At 36.8% G+C, this 24,356-nt stretch overlaps 2 protein-coding genes across 4 annotated transcripts; both read right to left on the bottom strand.

Annotated features, from left to right (window-relative positions):
- Positions 1 to 15,346: 15,346 nt before the first annotated feature.
- On the bottom strand, positions 15,347 to 17,764 carry LOC112181512 (vesicle transport protein SFT2B). The gene is made up of 6 exons (XM_024319871.2): positions 17,567 to 17,764; positions 17,403 to 17,456; positions 16,707 to 16,780; positions 16,435 to 16,552; positions 15,659 to 15,717; positions 15,347 to 15,436 (listed from the first exon to the last, which is right to left on the bottom strand). The coding sequence occupies exons 1-6, from the start codon at positions 17,672 to 17,674 to the stop codon at positions 15,358 to 15,360; spliced, it is 492 nt and encodes a 163-aa protein (XP_024175639.1). The 5' UTR covers positions 17,675 to 17,764; the 3' UTR covers positions 15,347 to 15,357.
- A 1,594-nt stretch (positions 17,765 to 19,358) lies between these two features.
- On the bottom strand, positions 19,359 to 24,249 carry LOC112183443 (probable plastid-lipid-associated protein 14, chloroplastic). Of its 3 annotated transcripts, none has more exons than XM_024321824.2 (14): positions 23,755 to 24,249; positions 23,158 to 23,474; positions 23,020 to 23,063; positions 22,859 to 22,937; positions 22,659 to 22,775; positions 22,160 to 22,342; positions 21,983 to 22,069; positions 21,673 to 21,779; positions 21,488 to 21,575; positions 21,179 to 21,259; positions 21,016 to 21,092; positions 20,782 to 20,917; positions 20,303 to 20,365; positions 19,359 to 20,192 (listed from the first exon to the last, which is right to left on the bottom strand). In XM_024321824.2, exons 2-14 carry the CDS (start codon positions 23,452 to 23,454, stop codon positions 19,521 to 19,523), a joined length of 2,031 nt encoding a protein of 676 aa, XP_024177592.1. In that variant the 5' UTR covers positions 23,455 to 23,474; positions 23,755 to 24,249; the 3' UTR covers positions 19,359 to 19,520. The 3 variants fall into 3 exon arrangements, with proteins under 3 accessions (XP_024177592.1, XP_024177600.1, XP_040368441.1); XM_024321832.2 differs by having other exon boundaries at positions 23,158 to 23,476; positions 23,758 to 24,249; XM_040512507.1 differs by having other exon boundaries at positions 23,158 to 23,465; positions 23,758 to 24,249.
- Between the last annotated feature and the right edge of the window lie 107 nt (positions 24,250 to 24,356).

The raw sequence follows: 24,356 nt of genomic DNA, 5'->3' as shown, positions 1-24,356 counted from the left end.
CAGTATGGGCAGAGAAGTACGGTGGCCCAACCGAAACGTAGCCTCGTTGCTTTCATTATGATCGAGATCGATGATTAAAACTGGAAATCCCATCTGCCACGACCACCGGTAAATGATTTTCTTACAGTCAAGTCTTTCCACTCGAAATAGTCGTTGCTTTTTCTTGATTGACAGTTTGACACTTCGTCACTTATGTGATGTGTGGGCTATTCCTTTTTCGTTGTTTTTGATCTTTAGGGAAACAGCACCAGAAACACGAGGCGGGATTCTGTGGTCACCAGGACACAAATCTCTGTTCTTGTTGGTTGTTATATAAGTTGTTGGGTGGAAATAACGTCCTGTTCCAAGTCAAGGTGCGAAGTGGACTTTGTTGTCCTCATACATCTAATCGAACTGTAAATGGATATGGACTCTTTTTCTAGAAGGATTCAGGTTGTTATAGTTTACGTAAACTCTAAATGCATACGTAGTAGATACGTATACATATGAAATATCTGGATTAAATGAAAAATTACCCCTTCGTAGACACGCAGACTGTAAGTTTTGGAACACAGCCCTAGTTCAAGGCTGTAAAAGTTATTTATGATTACTTGATTAAGGTTTAGTTGCTGATTGCTTTGGAATTTTCGTACAACTAATGATGTTTAGGGTTTTTTGTTGTATGGCATGAGATTAGGCCTATCGATAAAGACCACGCAGTACATTAGTACCCTGTCTTATACTTGAAAAGAAAATGGTATTCATGTGATAAAGATCCAGTTATGAGTGTGTGGACGTCGTTTTTACCGATGGACTTATGCTCATAATGAAACAAAACTTACTACGCAATGACGACATGCTTTGTGTACATGCAAGTATTATGGCAAGGGATAAGCTGATAAGCATCGTGACTAGATATGGATTACCTTATTTCAAAGTAAACAATTCCAATCAAATGACATATGAATTTATTAAGATATTAACATTCATCAGTTATGTTGTGGTTGTAGACGTACTTGTAGTCATAAACTGAGCTGAATTTGATCACCAATTTAATTGTGTTTGCAATAATAATACATTATGTATAGATACAAAATTATATGAAGAAAGTTCTTGAATATTCCAGAGCATTGATGTTCTTAAAAACTAAAAGAAAAGTAACTAGCTAGCTCAAAATTTTTGCCTTATAAAACGGCAAGTGAAATTACTACTTTCATCTAATAAACTGCTTCAATGAGTTCAATCCATACCACTTCATTAACTATGCATAATGCCACATTAAGACCACGCAAACTTGATGGAGAGCGACCGATAGGCACTGCTTAATACAAATAAATAATGTAGAGCTGTAGAAGAAGGACGTACAGTAGAAGAATCTACGTAAGTTTGAAAAGATTTTCTTGGCTAATAACAAGCAAACATCTAAAGCTTTGGGACCCTACGATTGATGACATATAGCCACACGTGGTTTGATTAGCTGCTACATTTTCTTTCTTGCTTTTCTCTGGGTGATCGATTCTAGATCGATTTGACAGTTTATACTTACATAATGAAAGGTTAATGGCCGGGTTCATGCTGCCACCATCCAGAGTACCAGCATGACTAACAATTGGATGTGAGTTTTTAACATTTGAAATGACTAAGCTATGATCGAGATGGATTTCGGAGTCTTGATTTCGCGCATGACTTGGGGCTTATTTCATGATATTACAATGTTCTAATCATTGCGTGCATCAGTGCATGTATTAGGTTAGGTCCCGTAATCATATTTAGTAATTCGATTTAAGCTGTCTCAAGTGTCTAGCTAATCTCATAACACATAAAATGTTTGAATTTACTTAGCTATAAGGTTATCAAGTTCTTCACTCATTTCCAACTAATTAACTTACAATTATTTCATTAGTTTTCTACACTACAGGTACAGTAAGCTAAATGCAAAATGGAGAAATTTCATGAACACAGTATATTCTAGTTGATGGGGTTTTGGTTCGCGTGATGAGTAAGTTGATTTGTCTCAAATCTCAATTATTGAAGGAACCCACCAGCCAAGTAGCCAACGAGTCTCACAAGTCAATTATTCATGAACCCACCCTCCAACGAGTCTCATATAATATCAGTACTTTTCTAATTTCAACAAACAAAACCAATTACAGATCACCCAACACCCCCCCCCCCCCCCCCCCCCCAACAAACAAAACCAATTCCTCCACTTTAATAATGCTAACTTTCTCAAACTTTTCGGGTTCAATTTTGCTTGATGGTATAAATTCCAGAACAATTAACATCTCAAAGACATTCACGTGTTAAATGACTGAGGTTAACAAACCGGTCAATCTTACAATGTTGCTACTTATTCTTATAAATAACCAGCTTTATTCCAACTGCAATTATTTGATCCATCTTTAATTCTTTATTCTTTCTTTATTTCTATAAATAATATATGTTTTCTCATGATAGATTCCAGATCCTTATATTATGCACCTAAACCTCCCTTGGGTGAAGCCATAATTATGAGAATATACTAAATTGTTGGCATGTGGTGCTCTTAGCAAAAATACATTATGAAAATCGAAGAGGATCTGATACTAACAGTTGTCTCCGATTACATAATTAGCAAAAACTGAAAACAACAAATTAAGCCTCAGACTCTCCCACTTTATTGTTAACTTGTTTGTTTTTGTTTGGCTCCAAAACCAGCTGGTGTGCAAACAGTCTCTTTTGGGCGAGTGGTTGCGCAGGCGTGCCAGCACCGCGGGGTGCAGTCGTTGGGGTAGTCCCGTGACCTGACTTCTTCTTCAAGCGCTGTGGACGAGGAGAGCACCAACCTCGTCACAGGGTTCTTTTCTTGCCTTTCGGAAAAGGACTTCTTTGCCTTACGCGGGTAAGGGCTTTGGTTGTGGTCTCTTTGCGTTCACCGAATCGATACTTAGTGTTGTAGACTAAGCAGAGCAATCACTGGGAAGTTGAGAGAAGCACGGGTTTGCTAAAGCGTGACTCTAGCTTCGCTGGAAGTAACAGTGGCGGTTGCGCTCGCAGTCGGCTCCTGGGGAGACTAGGACTGGAAGTACGGTCGCCGGGTTGAACTGGTGAGGCTGACAGTCGGCTCGCGAGGAGACTAGGACTGGCGGGCGGTCACCGGGTTTCAACGAGGTTGAGGGTTTGCTCCGGAGAGGCTTTGCAATCGCTGGGATTGATTACTCAGAGAGATAAAAGGTCAAAAGGTCCTTCTCGTATCGTGTTTAGCCTCTATATATAGGCTTATTGTAGATTCACTTCCCTAATAGGAATGGAATACTATATCTTGGGGCCACAGTTATTGGCCTTGAATCAAATCAAAACTCTTGATAGCATTGATATTATCATGGGTGATAACTATCCTCTTTTATCGCTGCTAGAATATAGGCAAGGATTAATTGCCTCTGTGAAAATCCTCGATACGATCGCTGGATGCGAGCATTAGGATACTCACGTATTAATTGCGCATATATCTTTACGCTCCCACAAGCGCTCAATTAAGGACGATACTTTCTTATGAAACACAGGATGAGCAACACCACATCCCAAATCCGTATAGTCCAATTTTTGGGCCGCAGGTATCGGCCCACTAGCTCAAACCCACTAAAGGATTTTGCCAAAATTACTTTTGGGCTCAAACAGTTTTAATAAATAAAAAAGCATTTGCAGGAATTATATATGAATATAAGTTAAGTCTGCCATCATTTTTGGTGGTATATACACAAATTAAAAACCTTTATTGACAATATGAGGCCGACAATGATGCCTTACCTACATTGGCTGGCAAATAATAGATATGATATATGGCTATAAAATCAAAAGGTGCATGTACATTACCAACAAAGTGTACAATTATTTGAATAAAACAGATATTAGATCCCATATATACTAGTCAAATCATGGTTTTGAGACTAAGAAATTCAACTACACTTTCAGCACTCTAAAACTTTCTCTTGTATTTACATAATGAATAGTTTGATTGAACTTTACTAATCACTGACAATTTATCAATTATGTGATCGGTATAGTACTTCACTGAAAATAGTATGGCATAGTATGCATGATTTAACAATTCAGTCCCGACTTACACTAATCACATAGAAAAAATTTCATATTCAAATTATTTATACATTTTGTCTTGTAAATTTTTCGATGTTGGTTCTAGTCTAGCTCTCGCTCAATTCAAATAAATCCGAAGAGGCAAAGTCCTATATATAATTGTGAAACCGCAACTTACAAAAATCATACACTAAAGACTTTCTGCACAATTTGGAATACCATCAAAATAAATATTCTCACTTCTTTGGTAAAATTAGTTTCTAACTTTGAAAGCAAATCCGAACCAAGCTATATTCGAGGGTTGGAACTTGTCCGAGCCAGAAGATACTTTGTCATCTTGCAAGGAAATTCGTTTCATGTCTTTCATCGACGAATAAACAAACGGAAGGGCAACAGAAAAGTAATAAAACTTTCTCTCTCAGCATTTTTTGTAAGCCCCGCCCTAATTAAAGTAATGTTCATGTCATCATATTCAAGGCCAGGAGAGCAATTAGAACAAGAAAAGAGTTGGATACCTCAATTAAAAATTGCAATTGACCATAGCTAATTAGCACCAATATTTAAATTCGCCAAGCTAATAAACCATAGGTGCCAATAATTAAAGTTAGGACTGAAAATCGTTGTGAATTGTGGTGCAAAAGTTGTATGCGGCACAACATCAATATTTTATCCCACCAGTGACATATTTTGCGGATTTTGCCTCAGATTATGAGTCGAAAATTTAAATAATGGTTTTGGACTAATTCTTCATGGAGGGTAGTCTGAATAAGAAAAGAAAGAAGTTCTTAAACAGGTTTATGAGTTGCTTGTCCACTAATGGCATAGCATACAATTCTTTAACAATGACAAGTTGATTAGCTTTGTAATATTGTCATTTAACTTCTCTCTCTCTCGTGCAACACAAAATCACAAGGACCATATGCAAGTGGTATGGGTATCCTAACTAAATATATACAAATATAACATACATCTCAGACGGCAAGTTTTCTTGAGGTCTACATGACTATGTACACGTCGTTATCTTTGAAAGTTATATGAAGCATTTCTATATAAACTCTAGACCAAGTATAAAAGAATCAAAACCGACTTGTTTAAAATAGATATCAAACTTTGCATGTTTCCTCGAGATATTGGAAACCACTCGTTCACAACTTCACATACCTGTATTATAGAAAAGATAAACATTTAGGGGCATGAAATTTCTAATTGAGAATTCTAGTAGCATACTTTAGAAGTCCCACATCAGTGACATCACTTGGTTTGCAATAATGTTAAGAGTGACAAGTAAACATTAATTTAAATTGACTGCTTGATAGTTATGATCCATATAAATTTAGCTTAAGGTGTCAAAAGAAGGATTCACCAAAAGGAAAGTGTAACACAAGGTAGTTGAAAGAATTGACGGATCTTATTTATCAATATTAAGTTCTATTCACTTGCAAATCTACGATTCAAATGCGTATATTAAGCTCAGCGTGCATTATAATTACATGTGTTATACTATTTTATATATTTCAAACATAAGGGGAAAAAAAAACTCAACTGTCACAATTTTATCAACAATATATATTAAACTAACACCATTTACATGTAGTTGGTGTATGAAACTCCGACACTACATAAAAAAAACATGCAACTGTAATAACTATATTATTGACACCATTTGTAAGATTCATACCTTTCCTTTTCTATAGTATGGTAGATGTCAATATATGTGTGTGTTTTCATTAAGGCCACGTTTGGTTAACAGAAAGTAAGTTCAGAAAAGGAAATTTGTTCATTTCCTGCTTTTGGAATATAAAAAGAAATGAAATACTTTCCTAAAGGGAGGGAAAATAAGGGAGGAAATGGTTTATTCCAAACACCAAATGAATTACTTTCCTTATTTATTTCCTTGTATTTATTACTCATAATATATTATTTTATTATACTAATTACAAATTTTTTACAACTTTCCTGATAACTTTTCTAATGTTACTAAACATCAAAATGGAAAGTTCTCGGGAAATGTCATTTCATTTTTTATGGGAAAGATAAAAGAATTACTTTCATTTCCACCAACCAAACGAGACCTAAGTCTCAAGGTCCCAATAGGAAGATGGTCCAATGCCTTTAATAATTTTCGTTTAAATATCTATAGTTGAGGAAATATAACACCAAAATAGTACCATATATATACATAATGCAAAAAGTCCAGGGACCAAAAAATGAACACAAAAACTTAGCTCGTGCATAGTCTCACATACAGTCACAGAACAAAGCTAGATATGTTGGCGTGCTCATGTATTAAGACTTTGAGACCTTGAGAGTTACTTATTTGATTTGATAACTAGTTCATTATTGCCATGTAATGCTGTAATCGAATCACAACCCATGTCACTCCCACCCCACTTATCGACGAATTCCATTATAAGATATTATATATTATTAGATGGAGAAAGTGATCACAGATGCGGCTAATCGAAGCAGTTGCGATCGGTTTTTGTATTTATCATAAATTTAAAGTGAGGAAGAGACATCAGAGTCAGCTTTGCATGCGAAACCTGGTGTGAGACTGCAGCAAACTGTGTCTGCATTTCACGAGTCAAGATCCTATAATCTGGTCGAACCCGGCTTTGAAAAACCACCTTAGGTTTTGCTTTCTTAATTATTATTATTATTATTATTTTATTAAAATGAATAACAAGTCAGCTCAATTACGTTCACAAAATAATAACACATTTATTCAATCAGTATTCAAACTGAAATTCAAGCTACAGATATACAAACCCGACAACTCCTAAAACCTGCTGGTCATGAGAGTTACTCTAAGCTTTGATTTTGGCCAAAATTGAGAAAAATAATACGAGCTATGGGCGTTTGAGTTGGTTGAGGAGTCCATCCTCTACATTACTCCTTCGCAGTTTCCAAGAGTCAATGGTAATAAGAGCCACTCACTGTTGGCCACGTAGGTGATTTGATTCAGTGAGGTTTCGAGGTTTTTGAACATGCCCACGCGCCAGTCATGTGGGTTTGGAAGTCACCCGCCAATCATTGGGGCATATGTCTGACGGGTCTAGTGGACCAGAGAGCTCGAAACTTGTTTAAAGTACTTGACCTTTTTCAGAACATGTTCGCCACGCGCTTCGGGGGCGCGGTTGTCGATTTTGGCTTAGGGTTTTGGATCCCAGGGCTTACATCACTTAAGCGCATTGCTTGGTAATGCTAACCAACAAAACTATAGGTGGGCGCGGTGCGATTCGGTTCGGTTTGAGGTCCAAACCGCAATCAAATCGTTTTTTTTTTTTGCCTATATATCAAACCGCAACCGCATTATAAAAGGGCTGAACCGATTATTTCGGTTACACCATTTTTCGGTGCGGTGCTGGTCTGTTTCGGTTTGAAGCGATTTATTAATTTTAACTAGAAAGAAAAGGCCAAAATCATGTTTATTTGTACCTAACAATTTCAATAAGGAATAATTAAATTTTGAAATCATTTAGAGTCCACACAAATTGGCAAATATCACCCAAATATCAAACAATTTGCAAAAAGATCATAGCAACTTATTACACACACACACACACACACATATATATATCAATGATCAAGCAAACATAGCAACTTATTACAAACTGAAAACCTAATCAAAAATGGATTTCTTATATATTGAAAACCAACATTTCCATAAATAAAGAAATAATAAAAAAATAAAATGTAATTAAAATAAATTCGGTGTGGGTTGGTTTAAATCCGGCGGTTTAAGACCCGAAACCGCAACCGAACTGCTTTTATACGGTTCGGTGTGGTGTGATCATAAAACGAAACCGTTTTAGTTCAGTGCGGTTACCGAACTGTTTTTTCGGTGCGGTTCGGGTCGGTAACCGCATTTTCGGTACAAAATGCCCACCCCTAAACAAAACTAATCAGCGAAATAATACAATTAACAATTTTGTTAAAGCCTCCCTTCGTTTTATTTTATTTTTAGAAAGAAGAATACGATTTTATGTTATTTTTGCTACCAAAAAAAAAAAACTATTTTTGCTCCAATAATATTTTACTTCTAATTTTATACTCCAAACATGTGACATATCACGTATTGTCATTTAGTGCATATAAAATCGTGTTTATGTTATTCTTAGAAAGAAGAATACCATTATTGCTCCAATAATATTTTACTTCTAGTTTTATACTCCAAACATGTGACATGTCACGTATTGTAGTTTAGTGCATATATAGTTGTGTTTATGTATAGCCGTATAGGTTTAAGTTAGTATTAAAAAAGGAATCATAGTTAATATGCATAATACTTATACATTTTGAGCTATAAACAATGATGGATGATGTTGGGCTGGTTCAAATAGGTGTTTAATTAATAAATGGGCAATGATATAGGGCCTCAATGAGGCCTAAGATTTGTGGCCTCAAATCTTAGGTGTCATGCCATGTAAGTAAATAAAAATTTATTTTCAATTCCATATAATAAATCTTGCCACATCATACTATTTCAACACCAACTTTACCCTTTTACATTTCCTTTTAGATGTTAGGAGGTGAATAAATTACATTAATGAATTTAATTAGGTGAAAAAAAAAATATCAGCTATTAATTATATATTAATTTAAGGGATATGTTTACAGATTCTTTGATCAATATTTTTCTTCATTTAATTAAAATTTTTCCTTTAATTTTTCTTCCCAAATGGCATTAATATAATAATATATTGAATTATGTGTCAAGAAATAGACGTTAACTTTTCTTTCCAAATATTGATTAATTTCATCCACAAAAATATAGCATTAGTAAATTGAATTTGGGAAATACTTATGTCTAAATTAAGAGGTAAGAAAAAATTACACGTTAGCAACCATTAATTAACATCTACAATCTAAATATAAGGGAAAGACAAACAAAAAATAATAAATTCAGATCTAACTTTTAAACCCTAGCTACATAAAGAGAAAACAATGAACAAAAGAAAAAATACAATTATATGAATATGTATTTTTCACATTATATTTTCAAAATTTGCAGAAACCCAACAAAGGTTGAATTCATATACATGTTTATACAAATCTATTAATCGAATGTACGTGCAAATCTATTGATTAAATTTCATGAAATTTTTTCTACTCTTGATTGAAGAAAAAAAAATTGTTATTTAAATCTAAGCATGAGTGTAATGAAAAAGAAATGAAAGAAAACCATTTTTTTAGAAGAAAGCCATTTTTTTTAGAAGAAAGCCAAAATAATTTTTGAGATGGAAAATCAAAATAATTTAGAGTCATTAGATTTTGGAAGGATAAGATGGTCTTTTTCTCAAGAATTACGTGGCATGATTTGACAAATAAATGATTTGTATAGATGACATGGCATGACACATAAGATTGAGGCCACAAATCTTAGGCCTCATTGAGGCCACAAATCTTTTTCCTTAATAAATATGCAGAAGTACATGGAGGCATTTCGTCTCTTCCTAAAGCCTAGCCGTCACGACTTTGGGTTCTATTGGCGCTCGCTGTCAATCTCAGACGGCATCACCGTACTGCATTACGTCTTTGCAGCCATCTATGATTGGTTTTGGTCAACATGCATCCAATCCGTCTTGACGACTTGCATTTTGGATGTCGGATCTCGATTCTTTGAAAGAACTCGTCGTTGGAACGAGGGCTTCGTAGATGAGATGTTTGCTAGGTTGGCGCAGAAGATCCGACTGTGTAGGGACAGACTCATGAGGTTAGAAACCTGGATTGGGTTGGTCGATTTTCAATGTGGGCGGCGGAGGAATGGATCACTGCTTCTGAGAAATAAGACGCATGTGATACGGGTCTGGTGTTGAGGGCGATGAAGAGGGAGGAGAGCCCATGCTTCAACTCTGGATGGACGCTGAGGGCGGCGGAGTAGGATGCACGCTTTGGTTACTAGGGATGGCTAAACCGGAACTTTGGCAGCAACGAGTTGCTAGTTCTCAGAGTAGGGCGACGACTAATTTCGTGCTATAATCTGCTGAGATGACGGTGAAATTAGTGCCCAGGAGTGGACCAAAAATGATGGGCTTGAATTCTATAAGGTGTCGTATTTATTAGGATCCTGGAAAATTGCTCCAAATTGCTACACTTAGAGCAAGTTCACCCGTTGAGGTCACTTGATCAACACTATTCACGGTTTTTTGCCTTTCCTTCATTGGGTCAAATACTGTTCACAAAAGGTTAGTGTGGGTCACTTTCTAGGTCAATTTTCTGACCTGTAAACTGACATTCGGTGACATTTTGTGAACCGTATCTGACCCAGTAACTTAGATGGTAGAAATGAAAGGCAAAAGGCAGTGAATAGTATTGACTTAGTAACTTAGAGCAAGTTCACCAGTTGAGGTCACTGGATCAACACTATTCACTATTTTTTGCCTTTCATTTCCACTATCTAGGTCATTGGGTCAGATACTGTTCACAAAAGGTTACTCGATCTGGGTCACTTTCTAGGTCAATTTTCTGACCTGCAAACTGACATTCGGTGACATTTTGTGAACCGTATCTGACCTAGTAACTTAGATGGTGGAAATGAAAGTCAAAAGGCAGTGAATAGTATTGACTCAGTGACTTCAACTAGTGAACTTGCTATGCTTGACATATGTGATACTAGCTAGCTTGCATACCATGGGGTTGGATTTGCAGTAGGTAAATCAGACTTATGGAGCACCACAATTATGTGCATTAGCGAAAGAGGATTCAAGCTATTATATACTGTGTTACATGACCTTACATAGGTATGTAGGCTCTTGAAATTTTGAGCTTCAATGCAATAGTGAATGGTACCATGAATCTTAAAGGGAAATATGTCTATACCGTTCTGGCTCCTAGAATTTTGTCTAGTTTTCCTTGGTTCTCCTAGCATAGGTACTCTAGCGACCTTAAATATCAAATTCAATATCAATCAGATATGGACAGATCAAGCTCCTAACATTTGTTTTGGATGTTTTATGATTTGATTGTAACAATTTATCTTAATTTTATGAAAACAGTGCTCTGCTTTACTCAAAAAAAAAAAATGATGGATCATGTTGTGGAGGTAATTGAGTGTGGCAAACCCCTCTCCTTCGGGATAGAGGGTGGGACTTGTTCCCTACATCGCTTGCCTCCGAGGAGCTAATATCGTCTAATCCCTTATTAAAAAAAAATGTTGTGGAGGTAATTACCTTGAAATTATTTCCTACATAAAATTTTATTCACAAGGTACCTTATATATGATGTATACTCGTTTGCCAACTTGATGTGTATTTCGTATAAAAAAAAATAATAATATGTATTTCAAACTTATTTTGTGAATCCGGCAAGCGGAAAAAAAGAATTTATTCTCTTGAGAAATTTTTTGAGTTAAGCCTTCTTGATGAGTTTTGAGTCTCCATTTTCAATATTTAGATGATTAAAAATCTATTTATATTATATCAGGTTAAATGAAGCTAAGTCTGATTGGCAAAAGAGTAAGAGGTTAGTTCATATGTCTTATCCATTTAGCTAATTTCATGTTTGTGTGTTACTTCTTTAATTGGCTAGTCATTATGTTTACCTCTCAGTCAATCTGCTCCGTATGTTTAACTTCTTTGCTTTGTTGGCCAATCCATCTGTTCAACTTCAACATAAACGGTTTCAGCACCCCAATGACAGAAGGACATTGACTAAACTGAAAACAAGAAATCAAATTAACCAAAAAGATAAAACACATACTACCAAAGAAAAAAGGAAAGATAAAACACATCCATTCATTTTGTTGTCATCATGTTATAGTTCTATCAAAAGTTTTTATATATAAAACAAACAACAAGGGTCAACTTGATAGCTCATAAGGTGTAAGAAGGTGTGTGGTTCTTTTCTTCTTTTTATCAGTTGTAAGAAAGGTGTTAACAAGTCATGGACATCGCGAACATCCAATGGAATGTTGATAGATAGAACTTAGAAGAATGATGACCGTTTATTTGGTTCTGGCCAGCCGGGTCCATTCTAGCTTCCCCTCTTCATTGTTTTGCATCTTTGTTGTTGTCTGGTCAAATAGGTGGTTGTATTCTACAATGCTATTCAGGACGAAATAACTGATATGTCTTTTTCGAGAATGGTAATCAAAAGTGAATATCATTGGCGGCGATTACCAAAAGGAAAATGCATCCCTGCTGATACCAAATCCGAGACAATCACGCTAGCTAGCTTAACCTGGTATAAATAGGATAAATTTGATATTAATCTTAAACTTTGCTTTGGTCTAATTCAACGGACTTCTTTCTTTCTTCATATTTCATGGTACAGAATAGATAACGTCAATAGTTGAATAAAGACACATATAATGCGTTCTATAGATTCTAATGTTATTATTTTGCTAACTAGATTCTCGACAAAATACTTGGCAATATAATTCGCTTAGTATAAATATAAAAATGGTTGTTGTAGGTAGTAGTAGTATCCAGGGCTAGTGGCTCATGGCTGCAGTAGAACAGTAGGGTGGAAGCATGGTGGTAGGTTTCTTTTTTTCGTTTTTCTGTTCTGAAGATGGTGGTAGGTTGGTTACTGGAGATTGATGTACCACATATGAGTGGGTTGGTGGCTGAAAGCTGTTATGATGGATTGTGAAGCTAACCCAATGATTTCTTCCTCTAAATGTCGATTAAGAAATATATAAGTATAGAGAATTATGGTCACAATCATGAATCATGAGTATGGATATTCAACTATTCTCACCAACCCCCTAATTAACCTACCCATGCCAATTAATTGCATCACTTGGACTTTGTATATTTCACTTTGCAACTTAATTTGAAGTTTCCTAGCTACTTACTTCTAGCTTTAGCTTGGTCAAAAGCAAGTCAAATTTTATTTTTAAACTTGGATAAAAGTGTTCCTTTTATCATTACAAAAAACAAAAAAGTTAGAGAATCTACAAAAAGAGGTTATTGCAATTTTGGGATGATACATTGATCCATGTGTTATTAATTAATGATTGTAGATCTTGATCTAGATCCTGGTATGGACTTCACATTATCATCACTAACAAATTTGGATGCATAATATATGATATTTTATATGCAGCAACTTTTTTTTGGGGTCATTTATATGCAACAACTTAAGGAAAGCTCTACCACTAGTTAGATTTGATAGACTGTGCTGGAAAAGAAACTGCTGGCTGGGTTGTTAGGTTACACACTTTGCCCCAAATCCGGGCATAAAATGAAGAGAGACTGAGACAAGAAACATGGCTGACACAAACGAGGCTACATCGATCACAAACCCTAAACCAATACTATTTCTCAAGCTGGCTTTATCTTGTTGGTTCATTATAAAGTTCTCAGAATCGTAGTAATTAATCAATGAACAAGTATTTGCTCATCCAAAACATGGTAAAAGATCGTAGTCTTGATTGATGTCACGTTCCTACCCAGCTTGGTCCACATCTGATGACCTAGTTTTGTCACATTTTCCAAGAAAGAAGAAACATCGCCATTACTGTTGAGGTAGACGATGATATTCCAGAAGGAAAAGCTCCATCAGCTGGAAAATGAGTGTTGGCAGTTAACACACTCTTGTAGGTGGTAGGTGGGGTGGTAGGTAGCTGCAGTCTGTTGTTAAGGTAGCTGGTTACACCGCTTTCTCAAAAAAAAAAAAAGTATCTCACATGCTTTTGCTGTGTTGAGTTCTCATGTACAAGACTCAGGCATTACTGTTTCGCGGTTGTGCCCCTTGCGGGGAGAGGCGGCGTGAAACGACGTCGCCTCACATTTCAGTATCTTAGTGGTTTCTGTTTTGTAGGTTGTCAAAACCAGTAAGATATGGAATAAGGACATCGGGTAAAGAATGTCTTGATGAACTGGGGCCTTCCAATATCACAACTTGTTTCTCTTAACCACAAAATGGAGTGGGGGAATTGATCAAAATCTGATACTAGTTTTAATTCTTCAGTTGTTAGTGCAACAATGTAACTCGAAATGCCACCAAAGAAACCAATTTATCTTTTCAATTTTGATTTCCTAACTTACTCGTAACAAACAGTATATGTGGTAGTTTCTTTTGTTGGAAACAAAGAAATATTAGCTGTGTGTGTTTGTGAGTGCGAGCGTGCATCATGAAGCTGGCTTTTGATCAGATGAAATTGATCTGGTTGCTATTTAAGAGCTAAAAGGATCGACGTCCATGTCCTCTCTTAAGAGCTATTTGTTGCGTATAATACTGAAACATTTGCATGCCACAAAAGTGAAGTAAAGGACTTGATTGACAGAAATAAATGGACTGCATAGCATACACTATACAGAAGAAAACTGGAGGATGAGGAAGTTAATTACCAATGGATGGAGTTGGGGTACAAAGCAACCAAGCAGAATGCGGGAAAAGGTGAGAGGGGAATGGCAATTGTACTCAAAGGTGTGAGTGGCCAGGAAGTAGCAGGAGAAATCTCTTGGATTCTAACACTTGATATTGAATTACTACAACGAGAAGATGCACCTTCTGGAGATCTACATGCTTCTCTCGCTGACTCGCTGTATTCAGATGCACCCGCATATACCAAACCCGACTTTTTGATTTCCTAGATCGACAAAGCCATACGGCAATGAAGCCAAACAATGGAAATTGGTATCAATAACCTATACAACCGGGGGATAAAACCACCGATATTTTGTGAGCTCTCAATATTACAATCGTCATCAGTCATTCACAAAATCGGCAGACATGTATTCCGCGGGCAAGACGAAATGAAAACATGACCTTATCAGTGGCACCGGATTCAAATCCAGGACTAAAGCCCTGCTTTCAAAGGGAAACGGCTGCGGCACAAGGAAGTCACCTCTGTCCATTTTTTCCTTGTCCGTGAGGCCAAAGCAGAAAATTGGAAACTTGGGGATTGTTTCATCCTCGTCCCTAATAACAAAGTTGTTTATACCGTCCAATGGCATCAGAAGCTAGTCGCTTGATTCAAGATCAAAATATGAATGTCAATGACTATTGTGGGAAATGGTGATGCCTTCAAAACACAAAGGAAAGGGGGAAGGAAAGTGCATGGTGCTATTGATGAAGGCTTTCAAACCAAAAGCAAAAGAGGATTTGGTAAGCCAAGTGTTATGACAGAGGAACCTAATATTCCTGGTGGTATTGCAGAGATGACTCAAAGATGTCAAAAATCACACATTTTACATGCTGCAATAGCAATCACAAACACAAGAAAACCCTACTCAAACATTCAACTGTTCAGCGATAAAAAAAACTGAACTCAACCAACAAGGGTATAGAGATGTAAACCGTATCACAAAATTTCAAGACTATAACACCTGAACTGTTTTTGAATTGCAACAGCTAAAGCTCGGTGTCGCATAAACGAATCATCAATTCTGAAACCATTCTTCGAGCAAAAGGAATATAACTCAGACTGTACCTGAAACAATATTGCAGATTGTATAAGTTGCATGAACAGAAACTGAGATATGTTACAACGTTGACAACAGAGGCTACTGGATTTTCCCAGATGAGTCAGTGGTTAAGCTAGAAACCACACCACACAGTACAACTCTAAAATCTTTAGAAGACTCTGTTTGAAAGTTGACACTAACTCTATTAGAGTGAGAAAGGTGAAATGTGAACAGGGGTGGATACTTACCAAATAAGGGCACAAATCTCACATATCATTGCAATTAGTGTCAAAACTTTGCTTTGAATCTGCAAGATGAAAAAGAAGAAGAAAAAGAAATTGTAAGTTGTTCTTTCAGTCCAATAGATGAATATATATGGAAGGAATCAATCATGATGTACAGTGATACAGCAACATGCACAAGTTGAAGACGCGATTCAGGTGAAGACAAGAGAAATGTAGAGTTATCTGATATCACTATGTTGAACTAATCTTCAATGTCTCACATCTTTAGCCTCTCGAGAATTATTATGACACTAAAATACATTCTGATGCTTTATGGTCAGGACTTGGGATGCATTACCACTTTATAACTGATCTTTTAAGACAAATGAGACCAAAAAAAGAAAACAAACAAAGATCTATAAAATACTTCATCTTTTTTATCCATCTAGTAATATTTGTGGGATAATAGGAGAATTTTTATGACACTAAAATACATTCTGATGCTTTATGGTCAGGACTTGGGATGCATTACCACTTTATAACTGATCTTTTAAGACAAATGAGACCAAAAAAAGAAAACAAACAAAGATCTATAAAATACTTCATCTTTTTTTATCCATCTTGTAATATTTGTGGGATAATAGGAGATTATAGGTTTAATCTCGAATGTATCTAACAAAAGAATCACCCTCCTGCATTCCACCACAGATTACTGAGAATCCAGACTCAAGTAGTATCTAAAGTTGTAGCTTTGATATAAATTTCTCCTTACTATCAAAGAAAAAAGATTTCATACTAACCAAGAGAGCACAGACGAGTGCTAAAACAACACATCCAAGGTAAATAGCTGTTGCATAAATTCGGACTGTGTCAAACATCATTCGTATTTGTTGGGCAGGGCCAAAGAGGAAAGCTGTGCTGGCAAACAGGAATACAGGTTAGCATCTTGATGAACTTCAGTCAAATTGAACCAGAGACACTTGCATAACAAGCAAGTGTGGAAATAATGCCATCAGTAACTAAATTATGTGGTTCAAGTATATAATGCTGAAAACTCCACTTCTGGACATACCTTCCAACCGCCAACAAATTGCCAAAGGTGAACAAAATGGCAAATTTGATGGGTTTGGCAAATACAATCATCGACTGCCAAAGAAGCAAAAGTTATAAAGAAATCCTGAAACAAAAGATCATACAAATATCCGTATAAATTCTCTTATCATAAAAAGAACTTTTCTTTACCATAAATATGCTACAACTAGGTCACCAGAGCCCAAAGGTAAAGAGAGGGTTCCCCTTAGGCATAATACAAAGTTGAAACAAGCTGAGGGAAGAAGCAGAAAAGAATCAATGAGTATTGAAAAGATAAAACTATCTGAGACCTCAAAGTTTGAAATCACATAATTCCGTGGTCATTCATTCAATACAGCTCTCTTCCTACACAGGAAAGCTCATTTGGATAGGAATACAGTTCCAAGAGTTCGCTACTATTCCTTTCGAAAAAGATTAATCCTTTATTACTTTAACCATGAACTGAAGGCCACCAAGGTGAATGGTATCACATACAGAAAACTGATGATCCAATTTTGGAAAATTCCATCTTTTTCCAACTGTAGCTCTCCCACTATAAATGGGAGAGTCCTACTACCTTAATCTTAAACAATTACAAATGCAATAACACATATACAAATCTCAATTCCGTAAAATTCATAAGAAAGAAAGAAAGAAAGAAAGAAAGAAATCTAGTGAGGTTGAAGAAATCTCATACCAAGAACATACAGACCATCCCAGCCAACAAACAACCTCCAAACGCATACATTCTCTGATCAAGTCAAAACCCAGAAACCAATTAAGCATCTGAAGCTCAAAACAACAATAATATAGAAAATAAATTGAAAATTGAAACTTTTTTCCTTTGCTATAGAACCAAACCTGAGTAGCAGATAGAGAAGAACACAAGCCTTCAGATTCTTCATCCAAGAAACCCTGTTCACCCTCTTCGTTACCCCCAAGCATAGATTGGTTTAGCTTCCCCCACATTTTTCACAAATCAAACGATCTTCTGTCTCTCTCTTTCTCTGATCTCTGCAATTAGCTTTGATAAATTTTACAGACTTAGGCAAAAAATAAGAAACTCACGCTTTTATATGATTTTTTTTGTTTTGTTTTTACTTTTTTACAATAAAAAAAAATAAATATACATTAACATATTGGTATATCAAATGTAGACCAACTCTTTATAGAAATAAATCAATCGTAGAGACTAGGGCTGGCTCTTTTTGCCGAACCTGCCGAAACCAGCCGAAAACCGGCCGAACCGGACCGATTCAAGCCGAACCGACTGTAAACCGGACTTTTCGGTACGGCTCAACCGAACCGAGTGGAGGTAGCCGGCTCGGCACCGGTTCACTTAAATCAGAGGTTCGGTTCAAACCGAACCGGCCGAGTTAAGTGATTATTCCAAAATGAAAGGAATAATCCACCTTGGTACACTCCCAAGACTCGAACCTTGCACCTTTTGAGTGCAAGCACGTGCCTCATCCACTAGACCACAAGCTTTACTTGAGATAATTCATCCCCAGATTAATATTTAGAGGCTCAAAAATACATTTAAATATTTATATCCAATTCTTTCTTCTCTCTCTTCTTCATCCACAAACTCTCGATCTTCTCTCTTCTTTATCCGGTCAAAGAACTCTCTCTTCTTTCCCAGACCTCATCAAACTTCTCTCACTCTCAGCTTCATCTATCACCACAATAGAATCAAAAGTTTTCTTTATATTCTCTGGGATCCTCAACTTTGGTCTCTTTCTTCTTCGGTTCTTCCTCCTTTGTTTTTTCTTCTTTTCTCTCTTCTTCCACCTCTGTACGCTTCATTCTTTCTGTTTCTTCTTCTTCCTCAAACTGTAATCCTCATCTCCTTGACTTGGCTTACCGATGATCGGACTTTTGAAATACCGGCCGAAACCGACCGTTAAAATCGGTAAACCAACTTCCGGTAACCGAAAGGTCCGGCACGGTTACGGCTACGAATTTGGCGAAACCGAAGGCTTTCGGTACGGTAGCGGTTGAAGCCAAAAAATCCGGCAACCGTACCAGGGCCAGCCCTAGTAGAGACGTATACTAGTTCGTGATTGGTTGCATATAGTCTATCAATGTACACTGAGTGAGTACTCATGCATTGTACTGTCTACAATAGTGTATGATATAAGAATATTCGCATCTATATTTTACAATCATAGGTCGGCCAGTTCAAAATTGAACCTAATTAGAGCAAGTTCACCCGTTTACCTATTGGGTCACTGGGTCTGGGTCATTAGGTCACTAAGTTACTGGGTCAGACACGGTTTACTATTTTTTTTATGTTTGTTTCCACCCGTTAGGTCTGAATTAGTTCAGTCACTTTATGTTTGTTTTCACCCGTTAGGTCTAAATCAGTTCCAAACTGAACTAACTAGTTTGTATGTCATTAAATAGTGACCCAACGAGTGAACTTGCTCTTGGTTTATCAATGCATCAAGCAAGTCACTCATACATCATATCGATCTCATTGATATACAATATATTATTGTATGGAAGAAGAATCGGAATTTTCGTGCAAAAAAACTATTATCAAAGATATTTTAAAGAAATAACGAAAATTAGAGAAATTACGTGTTTACTAATTTCGTTAGTTTGCCAAGTATTACCTAAATCTCTAATAGAGTAGTACTATGAACTCTTCTTTCCTTGAAATCGTGTGTATGTACGTTGGTACAAGAATGAAACAGTCGGGTGTTAAAAGTGGCTTCTCAATGGTCAACACAGATCATGAGATACAAGGAGACAACTAGGAACACATGCTATTTACAGATTTCACTGAAACAAGACCATACAGTGAGACTTGTTATTTACATATTTCATCGAACCAAGATCTTGTAAATAAGAGGGCAGAACCATTTACCCCGCGAATGACTAACAGCCTGGAGTCCACATATGTTCCACACACAAGCTTGGACAAATCGAACATCTCAGTTGGGACCTGTGTCCGAACTTCTTGAAGTACATTTCTTGCGCTATCAACATTTGAGCTTAAAGGATGACCAAGACTCATTGTTATGTTATCAATCTCACTTGAAACGAGCTTTGCCACCGGAAGGCTTGATGGAAACTCCTTGAATGGTGCTTTCCTCCATTTTCTACCTGATAATTTCTGAGGAGAAGCATCGTGAGTATTTGATGAACCCAATGATAGCATTCCTGTGGTGTTTTCTTCTTCCTTCAGATATAACCGCCTCCCAGCCTTTAGTTTAAATATAGAGTCAACTTGCAGTTTCCCATCTACACCGGTCTTGTCATGGGGCCAATTCTGATCATGGGGCCAATTCTGACCAATCATGACTCTGAATCCAATGTCAGAGGTAAACGACAGGCTGGTGTTCAACTTCGATACTCTTGACACTGTGAGGTGTACATTACCAATAAGGACTCGTTCAAGAGGTTGCCTAAAGGTCAAGCCAATGTGCCTCCCGGTAGAGTACAATAAGCGCCACTTTCCTGGCAGCAATTCCAGCCAGTTCTGAGTGTTCAATACAGAATAGAAAGAACAGAGTGAGCTTCAACCAGCTATTACAATTGATTAGAATACAGTAAGCAGAGACACATGGAAAAACACTCGAGTCACATTACCTTGGGCCTTGAATGAGGATTCAGCATCTCCATTAGCTCAATGAAGTGGGAAAGTCTGCTACGCTAAAACATGCAATTTTACACAGAGTCAGTGCATCTTGCAATTCTGCACTTTCTGTATTCATAAAAAGTAATTTAATAAATTCAATATTCTGATAGTTCGGGAACTGAGGATATTGAATGGAACAAATAGAGGAGTATTCTTTTCACTGTCCTTCAGTTCTTACAAAAACTTGCACCGTAGGGTCTGGCAGTAGATGTTAGTACCGAACAAAGTATTCCTAAATAGATGTCACTTGATAGGATGATCTATTACATTCTTTCTGGTACTTTTAAGTACAAGAGCTAGAAATCGCAGGTTAATTCACTCACTCCTGAATCTTTTATGGTAGAAGAAAGACAATATGATAAAATGACAGATGTCTGTCTATTCAATAAAGATTTCATTGGAGGAAAAAAAAAATCAATTATTCATATACCTGAGGCCGGCCATAGATATACTCTTCTGAGATTCGCAAAGCAGTTGAACCCAGACCCCATCTGATGATATCAATGGATGGGACTACCCGCCATCGAGGTCCACATAAAAATGGGTGTGTAAGAGCATCTAAGCAACTGTGAAGCATTTAAGAAAGGATTTAAAATTTGGAATTGATACTATCTATAAGAAAAATGAAAGAAAACCAATCCATCTTATGATTCAGAATAAATACCTTACTCTTTTAGAAGGTTTTGTTGCTAGCAACAAGGATAAAAGGTGCCACCCTGCACCCCAATTCCTATCAAGTATCTGCAAGGCATAAAGAACCAAACATTCTCACACAAATGTGTAAGGGTCTTGAAATTGGAAATTTGCACTGAAGGTACAGTAGTTACTTGGAGCCCAGCATTGCCAGATGAGGAATTCCTCTGAAGTATTTGCAATAGAAATTCACGCAAGCATGAAGGATCATTTCCCTGAATTTGCACATTTATCAAAAATGGTGTTAGATTATACAAAAGTTCAAGTTGTCTCATGCAAATAGAGTCTTTGATAATTACACATATATTTACATAATCATTTAATTGATCTTATAACAGATAATAGTAATTTCAACATATTTAGCATGGTATCTCCAAGTTTTAATGGTCTGGTATAAGATAATCAAAAGGCTCAAACTAAATAGAAAACTTGGCATTTGATACCTTTGTGAGAAATGACTTGAACTTTGAGAATATCGAGGGGTCCATTAGTTCCTGCAACACCATTTTTGCCATCATGAATCCAAGACATCTGTGCGACATGGATGAAACAAAATAAACATTCAGATCTGGTAGATGTATCGATGAAACTTTTTATTAAATATCTTCATGTCATCTCCAACCCATACCTCATATCAAATGCAATCATCATTTGTCGCCTATCCATGTTAGCATCCATTGTGCCACCATTTGGACTATTCTCATAAAAGTCCGCAGTATTTCCTAATATTCCTACCTGAGTGAATCATATTATATTAGATATCACGTTATAGGTCAAATAACTCATGTGATTATTTCTATTAGTGATGAATTTGCAGTTGGCATAAATCCAAGTCCTTATGTTTCATGGCCATGAAATTTGCAGTAGACAAAGTGCCACAAATGTAAGAAATATTGACATCTTGAAATCTCATTCTGAACAGAAAATATGGTGCTCACTTTTATGTGTCTATCCACTGGGCTTATGTGCACATTTTCCAGCCTCAACTCTGTATGGGCAAGTCCATGGCTGTGCAAGTAATTAACCTGAATAGAAAAGGCATTAGAAAAATCATCAAACATAGTTTTACTGAAGGAAAATGACGTGCACTTATGATTGAAAGAATGATTACATACTCCAATTAAGAGATCTCTCATTAATAATCTAATCATCCGCAATTGCCGAGAAACTGCAGGTCCCCCAACTGTGTCATCTCCCACCCTTCTAACAGATTCCTTGTCCAATGCAAGAGTTGCCTCCAAGGTTGGAAGCCAATCTGATTGTTGAAGCCAATGTCTTAAAGAAAAACTACCATGATACTGCAACAGATCAATAAAATACATATCTCAGTTCTCTCAGCTAAATCAACACTAAATCAGTCATTGGCATCTGAGAAGATCTAACAACAAATGAAAGAAAGATTGGAAGACAATCAAGCCCCCATGATACATAATTCCATAGTAAAAAAAACTGTATCTACTGTAGAAGTAGATCAGATGACTGTAAAATTTGTTATTTAAGTCCAACCCTAAACCTTTCAACCTACAATGCTCTTGTTGAGAATGTGATGCATCTCAAGTAGAACACTAAATTACTGGCAGTAAGGAAATCCATGTTACACAGAAAGGGACATACCCCGTGGACCAGAGTGAATGAGCCGCGACCACTACTTGTAGCTGAAGAAATATAACCATGAACTTGCATCGAGTAAGAATGGTACAAAAGCCTACGGCGAACTAACTTCTTTAACACCTAGAGACATAAAAAACAATGAATTAGAAACAGATGAAAGCTTAAACAACAAAAGTACAAAGGTTTTGATACAGTGTACAAACCTCTATTGCACGTCTACCCCTACGCTGAGCTCGAACACTAGTGAGACGTCGAAGAACGACTTGTGTGCTATACAAAGGACTGCAATTTCATGAACCAGTCAGCAAGCTTGATCTAATACTAACATGTCAATATCAAAAGTTCAACACAAAAGCAAACTTACCTATTAGCATCACTCACTATAGCTTCATAAACTACTTCACCTGCCTACACCAACAAAACTCAGACCAATTAGGCCACCCGAAATTCATCAGATAGGAATAACATTAGCAAATGTAACCAACACATAATCTCTTCATACCCTTCCACCAAGGCCAACACTAACACGGTCAAGAACTTTGAAATCAGACATCTTGAACTTCATGACATGACCAGATTCTTCCTCCACAGGCACTGCCAAGTCTCTCCCAACATTCTCCTCAAATTTCAATGATGATGAACACCGTACTCCCAAACCCGGTCTCCTCTTCCAATCAGAATACTTCCCAACCGCACGCATCACACTCGGTCTGATCAGCCTTGTCGAAAAATTCCCCCCAACGCAAACAGCTTCAAAACTCTCAAAACTCGGACTCAAACCAATCCCACATAGTGCCATTGATAGTAGCTCTAAACACCACCTAACAAGAAATTAATACTGTTAAAAACTTCTCACTCACGCATTACAATGAATCTCAAAGTTAATTACTTTCTAATTCTCCATCATCATATGCTTCACATTATTATTCTGGGTCAATCCGTAAAAACCAGTTTATATTCTAAATCAGCTCAATTATGCTCAAAATTGTTTCTTTCTTGTTCAATTTTCTATGTATCAATCAAAACAAGCATTAAGACAACAAAAATGACCATGAATAAAGTAAAAACTCCACAAAACAATCGAAAAGCTAAAATCTTTCACCTGGGTTTTATCGGCCGGCGAACACAGAATGAAAAAGGAGCAAACTTTCCGGCGAATACTTCAGATATCGGTGTGTGGGAAATGCTCAGTTTGAAAAGTCGAGGCAGGGAAGACGGCTATGTATATAGACATAATTGTGAACATGAGACGAAGGAGAAGAAGCGCCAAGCGTGCAATTGTTGCGTGTAAGAAAATGGCATAAGCGCTTTGCCATGGGTTTGTCTCACGTCTACGTCCGCCTCTCTGAAATATCTACGTTCTACATGTACTTGTTCTGAAACAAGATCACTACCGTTGTTAAAGGGTTGCAGTCGTCAAGCGACGGTTGGGATGTGATCTGATTTGAATCAAATCGGTGTCGGATTCTATTTCTGTCGGCGCTGACTGGGTCTATATATGTTATGTTGCGGATGATTGCAAAGCTTTGTATGGGTTAACTTTTCTGGTTTGTTACCCGCCTTTTATCTGGCTAACCCGAGAATTTAAGCCTAATGGAAGTGATTAAGGTAAAGATAATCACATCTTCACATCTTGATTCTTGAAAAAGGTAAGAGAGTAGTGGAACACATGGAGTTGGCATTATATATTCGAAGAGTTTT

Source organism: Rosa chinensis, chromosome 1 (assembly GCF_002994745.2).
Source record: "Rosa chinensis cultivar Old Blush chromosome 1, RchiOBHm-V2, whole genome shotgun sequence".
In the NCBI taxonomy this organism is placed as follows: domain Eukaryota; kingdom Viridiplantae; phylum Streptophyta; class Magnoliopsida; order Rosales; family Rosaceae; genus Rosa; species Rosa chinensis.
This window is presented reverse-complemented; position numbering and strand designations above follow the sequence as displayed.